Source organism: Solanum pennellii, chromosome 11 (genome assembly GCF_001406875.1).
Source record: "Solanum pennellii chromosome 11, SPENNV200".
Taxonomy (NCBI): domain Eukaryota; kingdom Viridiplantae; phylum Streptophyta; class Magnoliopsida; order Solanales; family Solanaceae; genus Solanum; species Solanum pennellii.
Genome location: NC_028647.1, coordinates 2,519,360 through 2,535,249, shown reverse-complemented (window position 1 = coordinate 2,535,249; position 15,890 = coordinate 2,519,360). Strand labels below are relative to the sequence as shown.

The following is a 15,890-nucleotide window of genomic DNA, read 5'->3' as shown; positions in this document are numbered from 1 at the left end:
CTCCCATGTTAATAAGACGGATTTTTATTTTTAAGTCATTATTTGAGTTATTCATTTTCATTTATATTTATTCGGTACTAACTCTTTTACTAAGTGTCTTTACAGGTACCCGAAGGGGCTTTTCCTTGAAATTATTCGAATGTAGTTCGAATCATATATTTCATTATCTTGTGAATATTGACGTTAGGCAAACTTTAGGCCGATTATTATTATTTCATTGTGTATATTGCATGTTTATTATATGTGTACATTATTTTAGTTTCATCCTCAATTTGAAAAAAATGAATTCAGTCGGGAACCACAATTGTGGATTCCGAAGGGTGCCTAACCCCTTCCCTTCGGAATAATTTAAACCCCTTACCTAGAATCGAATTGGTTTCGTAGATTAATAATTGGTTTCCTAGTTTTCCTAAAATTAGGTGGCGACTCTTTTCTAAAACTCGTTTATTTTTTAAACTTTGTTAAAATTGAATCAATTAATTATTTTCGAGTTGCCGCGACGTTTCGCCCTATTTCGAAAGAGTAGGGATGTAAACAATTATTATTATTAGATATATAGAAAAGTCTTGAATGGAAAGATCAAGGGCAAATATGTCTTTTTCATCTAAATAACACCTAGAGTACGGAATCTATTTGAGCCATAAAAAGTAATTAAAATAACAGCGGTCATTAATCTGATAAAAAGAAACTGTTTTGTGCTGATATGATCATTTATGATGATGTAAATAAGGATTTCTAGAGAATCATATGCTGGACACTATATTCCCTGCAAGAGTACACAAAAGGAAATAAGCTTAAAGGTACCACATTTCACCAGCTGTTGTATTGTTATTTCCTTAATGTCATTGGATGTATTTGAATAGGGATTTGCCATTGGGAATGGGCTCACAGATCCCAAAATACAATACCCTGACTATGCATTGGACATGGGATTAATCTCCAAGTCGTATCAACAAATTAATTCCAGTTTGTGAGGTTCCAGTAAACCTTTGTGATATCTGTAAATGTTGCTCTATCCTGATGTTAGAGCTTTAGAGGTAAATACCAATTTCAAACCTACTGAGTTAATAAATAGCAACTATTGCTAAGGTTAGTGAACTCCTAAAAAATTGCTCAATATATATACAATGGGATTGAAAGCCCAAGAGGATGCATGCCTTTAAGTAAGTAACCTAGTAGTATAACTAGCACACTAGACAGAACAACTGCAGACTCCAGTATTATAAGATGGAGAAGCAAGAGAGATTTTTCTTGGCTTAGTCGTTCAACCTCCGGTTCTAAGTTGTAGAATATGCATAGAGCTTGAAGACGAGGAGTACGCAAGTGAAATGTCAAGACGACAATCACATCCTAGATTCCCTGTTAAGCACCATTGTTGTGAAAGGTGTCAAACTGAAAATCACATCCTAGATTCCCACTTAAGCACCATTGTTGTGAAAGGTATCCAGCTGAAAATCACATCCTAGATCCCCCATCAAGCACAATAGTTGCGAAAGGTGTCAAGCTGTCAATCACATTCTATACTCCCCGTCAAGCATCATACTTTCCATATCCCCATCACCTGTAAGCCGGCGTATAAAGGTCAACAACCAGAGGATCAGATAGATAGGGTTTAGGGTTTCGTCCTCATGGCAGCTACTTTTACAAGAACTATCATGAAAGTTAAGTAGGTTCTTGATAGTCCAGTAATACATTCTACGTATGCTAGTTTGCTATACGTAAAATGCCATAACAAATCTAAGGAGCATAGTGGGAGAATGGCATGAGATAAATTATGTATAACAGGCAAGCAAAGAAAAGTAGCTTCTACCATAATATACCTGATGTATGCTGACAAGCCAAATTTCCAGTAGAAGGCGGAACACATGTATCCGTGCTATGATCATATGTACTTCTGGGATATATAGCATTGTCACTATTGCTTCTTGTGTTCCCTCCAACATTTAAAAGAGCGGTAGAACTACCAAAATGACCCTCAAACTTGTCACCAATGCTTGCATTGTGAAGCAGGTGTACAGAACTGCCCACTGGTTTTGACCCCATGTCGTCATTTACTCTAATATTCAAACATGGAGAAGCTACAGATCCAATAGCGCAAACTGGTTTAGGTTCCAAGTCAACATTCGTCAGATGTATCGTGGTAGTGCTGCTGCCAACTGCTTTGATCCTGCTGCTAGAAGCAGGGGAAGAAGTGGTTCTATTGCCTCCGCTTACAACTTTAGCCTTCCTGAAATAATTAAAAAACAGCATCCAGAGAAAGCTGAGATTCACTCCCAACAAGGAAAGAAAAGAACAAACTAGAGATAAAGAGAAAGAGGGTGAATGCTCATACCTAACTATTCTTCGCTTGAGAGTGGTGTCTTTTGACTTCATGACACCTATTTAAGGAAGATTCTTCAGGCTTAAATTAAAACGTGCCACAATTTCTAAAAAGGAACAAATGAAGCTACTTGCTCTTTCCTCTATATTAAGAGAGGGAGGGAGAACGAAATAAATAAATAAATAGACAAATAGATTAATATATATATATATATATATATATATAGAGAGAGAGAGAGAGAGAGGGGATGGCATACCAGATTTAAGCGCACCCGGTTTGCGCCTTCCCCTCTCAGCCTTAACTGAAGCAATTATACAATCAACAGATGGACCCAAACCTTTTCTACCGACCAGTTTCACCCCAAGCTTCTCAGAAAGGAAATTCAGCCTCATCTCGTCACCACCTCTGACCTCTCTAAGGTCAAGGCCTTGTTGCTTAGATAACAAAGTAAAAACATGAAGCTCGTGCGGGTTATTAAATTGGCACTGAAGCTGCTGAAAGAGTAATTTATTAGAAAGATGTCGACCAGGTTTTATTTCATCATGATTTGTGTTTGGGGCCCACAGAAAGTCACTCTCAAAATTGCTGGTGACTCGAGATCAGCACTCTTTCTAGCAAAAATTATAGAGACACTACCAAATTCCAAGTCTGGCTCCCTAAAAAAGTTATCCAGAACAGAAGCATAATAATAAGTGCTCTTTGATGGTTTTTTCTCAATCTTCAGGCTCATGGTTCTAGCCTTAGCATGGTGGGCACGTTCGCTAAGCCCACTAAGAAAAGCTCTGTGCATAGTGGCTGGATAGCGCCTATTTGTGGTCTCACCAGCAAAGAAAAGTCTGCCATCACTCAAACTTTCTGCTAATATATCATAGTCATCTCCTGACGGCCCCACTGCAACATTAGAGTAAGAGCCCAAGCTAAACCCATCTCGTACATACAGTTTGGATTGGCTCTGGCACTTCAATTCCTTGTGCTTCATATATACCTGAAGCAATGTCCGAAATTCTCATTACTACATCAGAAGCAAGAACCTTAACAGCAAGCTCCATGTAACAAGAACGCCTTTCGAAAAGGGCACAATGTTTTATCTTTTACTGAGATAGAGAGATACGTAACCACATATTTCTATCAAACGCAAAATACTGAAAACAATTGATGAACTCAAGCTTAGAGTCTACGAAGAAAAGAAATAGATTCTTTTTTCAAGGTGGTAAAAAAGTAGTGGCAGTATGGCAGAAAAGAAGCATGTTCTGCAACATATTATGAGAGTTAAGTGGGTAATACACTTTGATGGACATGTCATTAAAAAATTACATTTTAAAGGACACTTCATTGATTGGAGCGAGGAGAAAGAGGAAAGACAGCTTAGAATACTTCGGAACACTGTCCTTGTATGCATATTCAGATAGCTTGTGAAGAGGGGATCAGTGGAACTTTTGTAGAAAAAAGAAGATACACAATGCTGTACGAAGTATCCCGCATTAGTAGGGTCGCGGAAGGCAAGAGAGTGTTGAAGTTTATTAAAGCGCTAGCTCACAATCAATACGTTTGTCCCCCGGGTGCTGAAGTACAAAGTGCAACGAAACTCCATCTGAACCCCAGATTAGAATCACAAAGTAAGAAATTTAAAGGTACGTTAGCTCAAGCTTTAATGATCATGACATTTGACATAATTTATCATCTCGGAAGTCAGTCTTCAAGTAACCATACAATGTAAAAGTGCATCTTTCCACATACCAGCAATTACACCCAGGATAAGGAGCAATCATCATTTATATAAATAATTGATTTGTATGAAACAAGATCATATTTTTTATAATGAAGAGACTTCAGATCTTCTTCTTTTTTTTGTAATGAATTAATTGCTCTTTTTTATGAGAACTACTTTTGTTTTTACATGTTTTCTTTTAATTTAAGCCATTGAGCCCACAACCAGTAGGATTATTCGACACTTCTTCATAGTCCACCTTTTCTGAAGTATCAACCTAGTGAAAAAATGACTCGAAATTGAGAGCATTGACCATAAAACAGCCACGTCACTGTTACTCAGTATCTCTTCTTACCAAGAGAAAATGGCATTATCTCCATTAAAAATAGTTTTTTCTGCTTACCAAATTAGTTTTCTTTTTCTTCTTTTTATATGCTGATTGGTATCTTTTACAACAAACTCAAAAATTAAGCTTCGGGATTAAGTCAGTCAGTAGCAACAAAAACTGCATTTTACCTTTTAGAATTTGAAGAACTTTTGTCACTGCATCAGTCGGAGGCATGGTCTCAAACTTGTGTGCAGCTTCTCTAGCAACTAGAGCTAACAATAAGGGACCGCCGGCAAGAGTTGCATAACTGTAGAACAAAAAGAATTCACCCCTGCTACTAGAATTATCAGTAAGAAGCCCAAAGGTATCGAGATCAGTGCCCCAGAATACATATGGGAAAAGCATCGCAGCCTTATTTAATAATCCAAATCCCAATCTTTTTATTCAGTCAAGCTTCCGCTGAGGCAATTCTGGCATGAACCTAATAGAACCAACTTTCAGAACTCCACGAGGAACAGTGCACAACACCATATCTCCCTCAAATACTTGGGCCCCGGCACCAACCTGTACTTCATCGGTACCATAACGAATGGTATGCACAATTTTTTCATAAAGAATAGATACATTTTCAGTCAATGCATGAACTAGTTTTCCATTTCCTCCGGGCAGGAAGCAATGATCCCCTCCCATGTCAAAGGGGTCATCTTGGTCCCAAAATGCTAATGAAAGTTTAGAAATCAGTCCTGCATTTGCATATTCTCATCCACGCGATAAAGAGGGCATTTGTCTCTGACCTTGTGAAGTGTGCAAGACAGCTGCCATGCCAAAATACGTAGTGGGTTCCCTAGCGTACCCATCAACACACTCCCTCCTAAATCAGTAGCAGCTACCTTATTTCCACCTTCCATTTTTTTTAGTACACCCTTCCACCAGCACGTTTTCTTCCCTCCAAAACTGTAACCTTAAACCCAAACAACATCAACTGCCTCACTGCAGCTAATCCTGCAAGTCCTGCCCCAATAATGATAACACTGGGCTTACTCGGCTCAGTGGAATCCTATCCTTAATAGCGGCACAACTCCAAAATTAATATGCCCACGCGATACCAAATAATTATGAGCAGAATCCAGCAAAGCATAACAATGCTTGGATATAACATCATACAACATCTCTTTCGTTATCCAAGTTGACACATTTACACGCCATTTCATAAGTATATGGTTTCTAATAAGAATATAATTAACCTGTTCAATACCATACACTGTTGAAACAACCCCAGCTTCAATTTCCTCATCAGTTATAGAATCAGCTGGACACCCCGCAGTTTAAGCAATTAACACCTCCGTTGTTGCCTCTTTGTTAATTACAATAATCTCATCCGAAGCATCAAAAGAAGCAGTATTTTTTTCTAGCACTCAAATTACGCACAAGATTCGAATTTTCCACAAGGGCTTTGCTAAACTGAAGAAAAGAAGGCTACTACCATTAGAGTTAAAATCGATTAATAGCTTTAAAAGGAATTAGGGGAAATTATCATACACATATATATGTACCTGGTCCAAAGAGGACGACGTCGTACTCAGAGGTCTACCTCGTCTCCGTTTCGTCGGAATGGAGAGGGACAGAAGCTGGTCTGAAATTGAATCAGAATGAGGATTCGGATTCGGGTTCGGGTCATGGCTAGGGTTTTGAATTTGGAATTGAAGTGAAATTGGGAGTAGAATTGGGCAAATAAATGGTGAATTGAAGAAAATTGTTATTAGTAATATAAGGTAAATTGTTGACAAGAAGGATTGTTATCTGAAGGATCTATGGCTGATTTTCTTCACTTTTTTCTGCAACTTGTAGAATTAGGGAAGATGAAGAAGAAGAGTTATGGTTGCAAATTTGGAATTTAAACACGAAATCTCTTGCCTAAATTTGAAATTTAAATTAAATTTTTAAGCTAAGATTAAAATTTAAATTTGAAACCTTTAAGTAAATTCTGTACTTAAAAAAAAAAGATATTTCTATTTTTATGTTATTATGTGAATGCACTTCTTTATTATTATAATTTTGTCTTTAATTTTTTTATATTAAAATATTATTTATTGTGAGATGAATCGAAAAATATTTTTATAGGTTAGATTAATTGTCCTTAATTAGTGATCGTCTGATCGATAAGAAGATACTACATTGAGTTTAGATTTGTTAGTGGTTTTTTTTTTTCAAGAAATAAGATTTCAATTAAATTTAGTACTTTTCAGTTAAATTTTTTTGTTAAATAACTCTCAATCATTGATATGATTAATTTTCAGATTCTCGCCTCTAACTTCAAGAAATCTATGATCAAGCTAAATTTTATTATTGCATTTACTTATGCTGAATTTTAAATTTCATCAAAAATTTTAGTTTATAAATAAATAGCTCGTAAGCAAGCAAGCTAAATCTTGTTATTACATTTACTTATGCTAAATTTTAAATTTCATCAGAAATCTTAGTATAGATAGCCGCAAGCAAGTAAGCTAAATTTTGTTATTGCATTTACTTATGCCAAATTTTAAATTTTAATCAAAAATCTTAGTTCATAAATACATAGTGGTAAGCAAGTAAAAATGTATGAAATAAATTTGAATATCCAAAAATTATAAGATAGTAATTAAATGATATATACTTTGATGATGTTCATTGGTCGGTATTACACATTATGTATATCCTTTTAATATAAAGAAATACGTAAGTTTCTGAAATATTTACATAATTCTGATTGCTCTATCTAACCTATTTATGCTTCAAGTTGAACTTATTATTTCTTGTTCCTCATTTTGAAACAAAATGACTTTATATCATATTAAAAGAATGTAGTATTTATATGTTCTACGTTGTTATATAATGTTATGTTTTTATAATTTGAATTAATAAATCTATAAAATAAAAAAAAGTAGGAGAGTTTTTATTAAAATGTAGGATAAATGATGAAATATGATTATTAAATAATAAATAAGGATAAAATAAGAAGAAGAAAAAAAATTAAGATGACGATGCGATCACACCAAATTGATCGTGACATAAAATGAGTCTCTTTGTCATTACCTAACGATGATTTTAAACGATACGATTCAACAAATTAAAATAACAATTAAAATAAACATTTTATTTAAAATAACAATATAATATAACGGATAACAATCATCCTAAGAAGGTGCTAGTCTCCTTGTGTAATTAATCAACAAATCGAATTGAAATTTTAAGCTTTAAACACAAATTCATAAATTTCCTTTTTAGAGAACGAGACAAAAAAATTCATATCGCCTATTCGAATCGTCTCAATTATAGTCAACTCCCCCTCCCCTGTCTTTTTTCCTATCGAAAAACTATTTCATAATGTATTGAATCATATTATATTATTTCAATGAATATACTATTAAAATGACTTGTATCATTTTCCTTCTAAACATGCAATCAAACATTAATAATCTAAATAATAAACCTAAACCTAAAAAAAATTAAGGCACTATTAAAAGGTGGAATAAAGAATAAAATAATAATAATAATAATAAAATTTAAAAAATCATACGATTAGACCAAATCTTTATTTAACATAATATGAAATTTTTCTTTATCTACTTCATAGGTTAAAAATTATAAGACAACAATAGCTAACAAATAGATGAAATTGTTAGCTTGATTTCCTTTCTGTAAGCAAATAGATGAAATTGATTTTTATGACTGAAGTGTTTGCGGAAAAATTATGTGTATATCCTATTTGTTTTATTCTTACTTTTAAAATTACATCGAGAGTATTATTGTGGTAACTAACAAAAGAGACTGAGCAAGATATTTTAGTGTTTGATTTATGAAAGAAAAATATTTTTAATAAAATATTTTATATTTTTATTAGAGAATAGAATTCGCAAAAATTTAATAATGAATTTGAATTTTTAAAAATTTCCACGTAACGAGATTTGAGGCAAATAAGTACGTACTAAAATTTTCTATTATTTGAAAGTTTGGTTTATTTGTGAATTGGGAAATTTTGATTTTAGACATCTAACCCGCACCGACTTTGCCATCCTATATATATGTGTAATGGTTTCAAACTCGCGTGTAGTGGGGGGAAAACAGTATACGCTCTCTCTAAGAAATACTCTCTCTCTCTAAGAAATACTCTCTCTCAGTTCTCACACGGAGACGATGGCTCGTTGCTTTGCGTGTTCAATCTATCGGCCAACTTCCATGTGCAGAACCTGTGTTGTTTCGGATGCGTTCAACGATATCAACGATGCAGTGAATGTTCTGAATCAATGCATGGATAATCTGGGTGGTAGATCTGTTGCTACCTTCACTTTGTTAAGAGCAGCTCTGATGGAGTTGGAAGAAAGAGATAGGGTGCATTACATAAACAATTTGCTTCAGAATCCTCCAAGAAGAAGTGGTATTGTCTTCTTCTCTACTCTATTTCATTATCAACTTTCTTGATCCTTCAAAATCGAAAACCCTTGTATTCGATTTTGATGTTGTATTATGCTTAAACTTAATTTCTTCACTGCATTCATTTCGAATTTGTTAGTTAGAATTGATGTTGTACTAAGATTCAACCCTAATTTCTTCAGTGCTGCATTCAGTTCGATTGATGTTTATTAAGATTTGACCCTAATTTCTTCACTGCATTCATTCCGAATTTGTTAGTTAGAATTGATGTTGTACTAAGATTCAACCCTAATTTCTTCAGTGCTGCATTCAGTTCGAGTTTGTTACTTAGAATTGATGTTTATTAAGATTTGACCCTAATTTCTTCACTGCATTCATTTCGAATTTGTTAGTTAGAATTGATGTTGTACTAAGATTCAACCCTAATTTCTTCAGTGCTGCATTCAGTTCGATTGATGTTTATTAAGATTTGACCCTAATTTCTTCACTGCATTCATTTCGAATTTGTTAGTTAGAATTGATGTTGTACTAAGATTTGACCCTAATTTCTTCAGTGCTGCATTCAGTTCGAATTTGTTACTTAGATTGATGTTTATTAAGATTTGACCCTAATTTCTTCACTGCATTCAGTTCGAATTTGTGAGTTAGAATTGATGTTGTATTAAGACTTGACCCTGATTTCTTCAGTGCTGCATTCAGTTCGAATTTGTTACTTAGAATTGATGCTGTATTAAGACTTAAACCTAATTTCTTCACTGCATTCTGTTCAAATTGATGTTGCATTATGACTTGACTATTTCTTGACTGCATTCTGTTCAAACTTTTAGTTAGAATTGATGTTGTAGAGGTTCTATTCCATTTGCTTAGTTTTGAGTTTTGTTATCAGGTTTGAAGCCGTGATGGTCTGTTTAGAAACTAGTAAATATTAGTGTATTTTGTAGTCACTTCTAGACATTTTTGCTTAGTCTATTAAATACTTGTATTTCTTATTGGATAAAATTTGATTAGATAAAAATTAGGTGTTACGTGCAGTAAAAGATTACGTGAATGAAAAAATAAATATTAGAAGACTTGTATTACTTAACATTACTGTTACATCAAGATTGGAGTTGTAATTTGACCTAGTACAACTTACATATAGAGTTTCAATTTTTTTAAAGAGCCTTTGATCATGTTTGGCCAGAGGTTTCGCATTCAAGTTTCAGAATAAAGTCGTCTTTGGTAAAAAAAAAAAAATGTTATCTCTTTTGTGATTTTCTTAACTTGCTGACATATTTGCACTTCCAATTATATATATGCATGTTTTGACTCAATTTATTGTTTACTTTCTTGCTATGTCACCACCACCCCCTTCCAAAAAAACAAACATAACATATTTGTTCCTTTTTTTACTTCTTTCATTGGACAATAAAACATTGCCACTCTTTTCTTATTTGTATTTATCCTAGTGGTCCATTATATGTTAGTGTGGTGGGGTAGGTATGTCAATAGGACGGGGAGGGGTAAGCTTTGACCTATTAACATTTTGGCCTGGCCTACCCTACCCCGTTTAGCATTTTTAAAAAAATTGCCCTGCCCCATTACAGTAACAGTGCTAGACCCCAAACCCATCAAGTTACGTGATGTTTTAGCTGTATCAACCTTCATAAATCTGAAAATTTTGAATGTTGGTAAGTGCTGGTAGGAATTGGAGTGAACTTGATGTTTTGGTATTTTTTTTTTTGTGCATGCAGTAGACGTATTATGACATGTAGAAAAATATCAAAATCACACCTTAAATTACTACTGTTAATTGATGTTGGATTTGGTATTATAACTAACTTTGATTTATGTTATCAGGTCTGTTTAGTTGTTTGGAATGGATTGTTCGGGTGTCTGTCCAAGTTCTAAGGCGAGTGTTCTATCTGCATGCCGATGACGCATTGCCTGGCAGAGTGCCATCCTCAATCAGGAGCCAAGAATCTGTGCAGTATGCAGGAGCACAGCTTAATCAGGCTGAGGGTATGCCTAGCCACGGCATATCTTCATATGCCTCAAACTCTCCATCCATCAGCTATGAAGATGATCCTGACTACACACGTACTCATAGTGTCACACCGTCTTCATCGGACGAGTCTCTCGTACCATCATCAGGTGAGGAAGAGTGATCAGATAGATCAATGTGATCCCACCTGCCTACATACCCACCACCCTGTCACACGTATACATATATTCATCGTTAGGTTGTTCTTTACTCGAGGAGGATAGTTATCGAACGTTGAACTTACCTGAAAACAAAATGCAAAATTTTGTATGCATTGAAGATGTTATGTTACCAATTTTAGTTGTATTGTTAGGTTGATTTCCTTTCTGTAAGCAAATAGATGAAATTGATTTTTCTGACTGAAGCAAGACAGCTCCTGAAACTTGTGTTTGCGGGAAAGATATGTGTATATCCTATTCTTTCAGATTCTACTTGTAAAATTACATTGAGTGTATTGTTGTGGCAACTTACAAAGAGACTAATGTCAGCAAAATACTTGAAGAATATATAGCTTTCTGTTTGCAAGTTCATTGAGATATATAGCTTTCAGCAACTTGTGCAATTGCCTTTCCTTCTCTTTTGATGACGAGTCCTTCTGCTGCCCAGTACTGTTGAATGAGTCTCATGTTTATTGATGATTTTTCGGAGATAAGTGAAACGGGACTTGAGATAGAAAGGCAAGTCTTGATAAGCTATAGTGAGTGAGTAAACTTTTCATGTGCTTGAGTTCGATATAATTTACCTTGTAACTTGTTAACAACAACTCCCACACCTCTATTTTGTTCCCTTTGGTAACCAGTGCACCAGCAATCGCCATTGGAGACAAGTCAAAAAATAGTTTGTTTGTTAGCTATTGTTGTCTTATAATTTTTAAAGTATAACGTGGATAACCAAAAATTTCATATTATGTTAAAGAAAGATTTGGTGTAATCGTATGATTTTTTAAATTATTATTATATTCTTTATTCCACCTTTTAATAGTGCCTTAAATCTTTTTATGTTTAGGTTTATTAATGTTTGATTGCGTGTTTAGAAGGAAAATGATCTTTCTCATCTTGACATTATCCTTTTGTGAACTAGCAAAGAATAAAAGTTCAGGGTAGGTGGATTCAAGAAGGTGCAATAGTGGAGAGTTTCAATGGAGGAGTTGCCCTCTGGGATTGAGTATCTTTCCCAGGAACGAACTTGTTGAGAATCTCCATTAATGGGAGAAAAAAAACTTTAGAGAGTATTTGGGAGAATGAAGAATTATTTCTCATTCAATCTGCATGTTGACATATATACACAATGATAAGAAGAAAAATAACTAACTAAGATTCAATCTGCATGTTGACATATATACACAGAGGAGAAGCTAGGGTGGCGGAAAGGAAGTTCACCCCTTCCATTGGAAAAATTCAATTTTTTTTTGTATGCGCTTTCCGTATCAAGTTACTTACAAGATTCCACTGAGGATTATGTTATCGTAACAACAATGTGTTATGCTGAGGGTTGAAGGGCAATCAAGTTTAAGTTTTTATACGTCCTCCCGGCAATAAATACCATCCTTAGGGGTTGATAAAAAGCTTTTGGGAATCATGGTGCATGATTCAGATGGTTCATTGTGAATTAAGGATCGGATATTTCCTAGTTGTCCAATATCTGAAAACACATTTAAAACAAACAAACAGTTAACCTATTTCTTCTGGAAAGTGAACCATGGCATAGATATAGCACAAGAAAGAGTGGTCAAACAATCTCTATAAATTTTCCGAAAACCAGGGGCAGATATAGGCGGGCAGGAGGGTGTTCACTCGAACATCCTCAACAAAAAATTTTTTATACATGCATATAGATTTAGACTAGAGGTCGGCCCAGTACTTGAGGTTTAAAATTGTATTTTGAGTTCTCTAGTACAAATTTCAGGACTATATTTTAATTTTTCAAACCCCTCAGCGCAAATCTTGAATTCATCATTGCTTATAACCGTAGCAAGAAAAGCAAGCACACACCAAAAATATGAATTAACTAAGTCCAACCAAAAACAATGAAAACAAATACCCCACTCCACAAAGACAAATAACTAGAATCTGCATTTCTTTTTTCAGTCCATCTATCCTATCCTTACACACTAACAGAATCGATGGACCTGTAGACTATTTTATAGGTTACAATAGTGACGTTACTAGCCAATAGAAACGGACAATCCAACTGACCTTGGGAAAGTTAACGAATGTCAAACCTTGTGAAACATAGTAATAAGTAAAAGGAAGAACACACAATGAAGTAGATACTCTGAAAAACTGAAAGCTAACAGTATTAGTAATAAATATTGAAACTGGTGAATGAGCAATAGCTATACTAAGAGTAAACGTTATAACATTTTTAAAAAAAAAGGCTCTTCCATCATACATTAAGAATACGTAAGTGATTTTGGAGATATCAAACTTTCCGTAAAAGCATGTCCACCTTGAATCGTATCACATCGAGGCCATGATTTAAATGGTCTACTGACCATCCAAGATGTGTGCCCTCGAGTTACCCATCGAGGCCATGATCTAAATGATCTACTGACCATCCTAAATGCGTGCCTTCTAGTTTCACGATTCAAGCACCAGAATAGCACTTCACCATCCGCAAACCTATGTCTCGGCGCGGCATAAACATACGGAGTATCTTTTACTACAATTAACGCCATCCAAGATTCCTTGACACCATACTCTTTTAATACCCATACCACAAAAGTAGAATTTGCCGTAAAAAAGAGATTAGAATAAACACAAAGCATTCCTTCCAACACAGAAAGGCCAACACTGTCAGGGCCTGCCTTCAAGATTAATATTTCATCAGAAAAAGGTATCTCTCCGTACACTCCATTTGAAATATCAAACGAAATTACCACAAAATAATTTCTCGAGACCTGGATCCAATGAAATGCCGCATGTATAAATGGCAAAGAATCTGAGGCATGAAACCAACAGCGAATGGCACGAGGATGTTCATCAATGTTTCTCCAAGAGCCATCTTTCAACGCAAGAATTTCATTAGGACAATAGGGACCTTCTCGGTTCTGGTGCATATGAATGATCTTATACTCATCACTGCTTGAGTCATAACCCAAACCAAACCGAGAACGTCCATCCCCAGGACATCCCAGAGGGGGAAGTACTATTGATTCTCTTATGGAAGGGTTCCACAGCAAAAAATTAACGCCATCTTTATCACAAATCTCGATAATAGCTAAGCCATCGTAACAACAATGGATCAGGATTTTCCTTGGTTTAAGGGTTGAAGGGCAATCGAGTTTAAGTTTTTGTACATCCTTAACCTGTTGAACGGGCGATAAAGGACAACAATATAGGGAGGAGAAGTTAGAATCCTTAGGGTCCCATTGGTAGATAAGAAGCTTCTGGGAGTCCTGGTCATTCCTAGCACTAGCACGATTGAGATGCTTCTTCGTAAAATAAGGATCTGATATCATTGTTGTCCAAACTTTGGAAACGCATTTGAATCGAACAAGAGACCGCACAGGTAACCTGCTGAGGATGTTGACAAGTATCTCCTCAGGAAACCGAAGCGTGACCTAGATAGAATAGAACAATAAAGACAATTTTATAAAGTATTCAACATTTCAACTATAATACTAATATAATTGAATATGAGAATACCGAGAAATGTACTCCTAAAGAATATAAAATAAAAAAATTACGGAGATAGCATGCATTATTCCTATTTACCAGAAAATAGGCACCTACTGTTCAGCGGGGCGGATCTACATAGTGTCCACCTGAACCTCCTCAACAAAAAAATTATACTTTATTGTAATTTTTTTTATCGACAAATAGAAATTTTGAATCCATGAATACAAGTTCAAGAGTAGAGGTTGATTCCGTATTTATCATGACTTTTCTAATTCAAACTCAAATTTAAAGAGACTATTTTTATTTTCTTGATCCGCCATAGCAAGCAGAATATAAAAACATGATTTTCAATCACAAAATTAGAAAAATAGTAAGTAAGTAAGATGAATTTACCGAATCATCCACGTCCAGGTGATGAATTGAGGGCTGGGTCTTCTTCCCTAATTTAAGTAAAAAATTGTTGTTGGTTATAAAGGAGAATAGAGGAAAGAAGATAGCAGCAGCTGCAGAAATGATAAAGTTAGTATTTCCCTTCGTCTTCTGTTTCTTACAAGACGAACTCTCTGGTAATTCTCCATCATTCTTCCTTTTCTGCGCCATCGCCACACTCGATTTGATTTTCTAGGGTTTCTCTGGATATAATTCACTGCTGGCGGTTATATATATTTCTACCTATTTTTATTTGGTCGGGTCGGATTCTTTAACATTCCCAATTTGATTTGGTTTCATACTTTTTTTTTTTTTTTAATTTTATTTTATTTATTTATTTTAAATGAATGCGATATTTCTCTATTTTATGTTTTAGGTTTTTGCAGGAAAAACATTAAACAAATGCATGCCCGAAAGCTCTTCTTCTGTTTTTTAGATTATAATCTCTAATTTATTTAGGTGTAGAATTATTAATTTTATTCTTTTATCTTTTGAATTAACTCCATTTTTGCAAAAATAAAATATAAAAATATTGCAATATTAAAGTAACATGCTATAAATATTATTAAAATATAATGAAACTAACACAGTTAATTGATAAATTAATATAGAATTTTAAGTTAGACAATAACAAATTCTGATGCTTAAACAACACAATTATTTTTTGAAAAATTCTTGAAAATAATTATTTTCTTACGTTATAAACTTTCTTTTTCCTTTTGAAAAGATAAAAAAAAAAGTAACACGTTATGTTGATTTTCAAATGGATAATTGGCGCATCAAACATAAAACTCATGGACAATAATTAGTAGTAATTATTTTAGTTACTCTATTTCTTTTTTCTTTTCTTTGACTTTTTTCTATTATTATTATTATTATTATTATTATTATTATTATTGTTGACACCCAATTTTGACCCGCGTCGGTATAAATTAATTATCGAGCTTCGTAAGTTTTCCAAATTATTTTAATTAATCAATTTCACAAAAAAAAAAAAAAAAAGAAAAAGAAAAAAGGAAAAAGAAAAAAATAATATATATATATATATATAT

At 34.2% G+C, this 15,890-nt stretch overlaps 2 protein-coding genes and 1 pseudogene across 2 annotated transcripts; 1 reads left to right on the top strand and 2 right to left on the bottom strand.

Moving 5' to 3' along the window:
- Window positions 1-651: 651 nt before the first annotated feature.
- LOC107003564 lies at window positions 652-5,115 on the bottom strand (annotated as a pseudogene).
- A 3,301-nt stretch (window positions 5,116-8,416) lies between these two features.
- On the top strand, window positions 8,417-11,259 carry LOC107004170. Its single transcript, XM_015202409.2, has 2 exons — window positions 8,417-8,770; window positions 10,606-11,259. Exons 1-2 carry the CDS (start codon window positions 8,530-8,532, stop codon window positions 10,911-10,913), a joined length of 549 nt encoding a protein of 182 aa, XP_015057895.1. The 5' UTR covers window positions 8,417-8,529; the 3' UTR covers window positions 10,914-11,259.
- Window positions 11,260-13,059: 1,800 nt separating this feature from the next.
- Window positions 13,060-15,061, bottom strand: LOC107003195 (F-box/kelch-repeat protein At3g23880-like). Its single transcript, XM_015201481.2, has 2 exons — window positions 14,803-15,061; window positions 13,060-14,351 (listed from the first exon to the last, which is right to left on the bottom strand). Exons 1-2 carry the CDS (start codon window positions 15,007-15,009, stop codon window positions 13,182-13,184), a joined length of 1,377 nt encoding a protein of 458 aa, XP_015056967.1. The 5' UTR covers window positions 15,010-15,061; the 3' UTR covers window positions 13,060-13,181.
- Window positions 15,062-15,890: the final 829 nt, after the last annotated feature.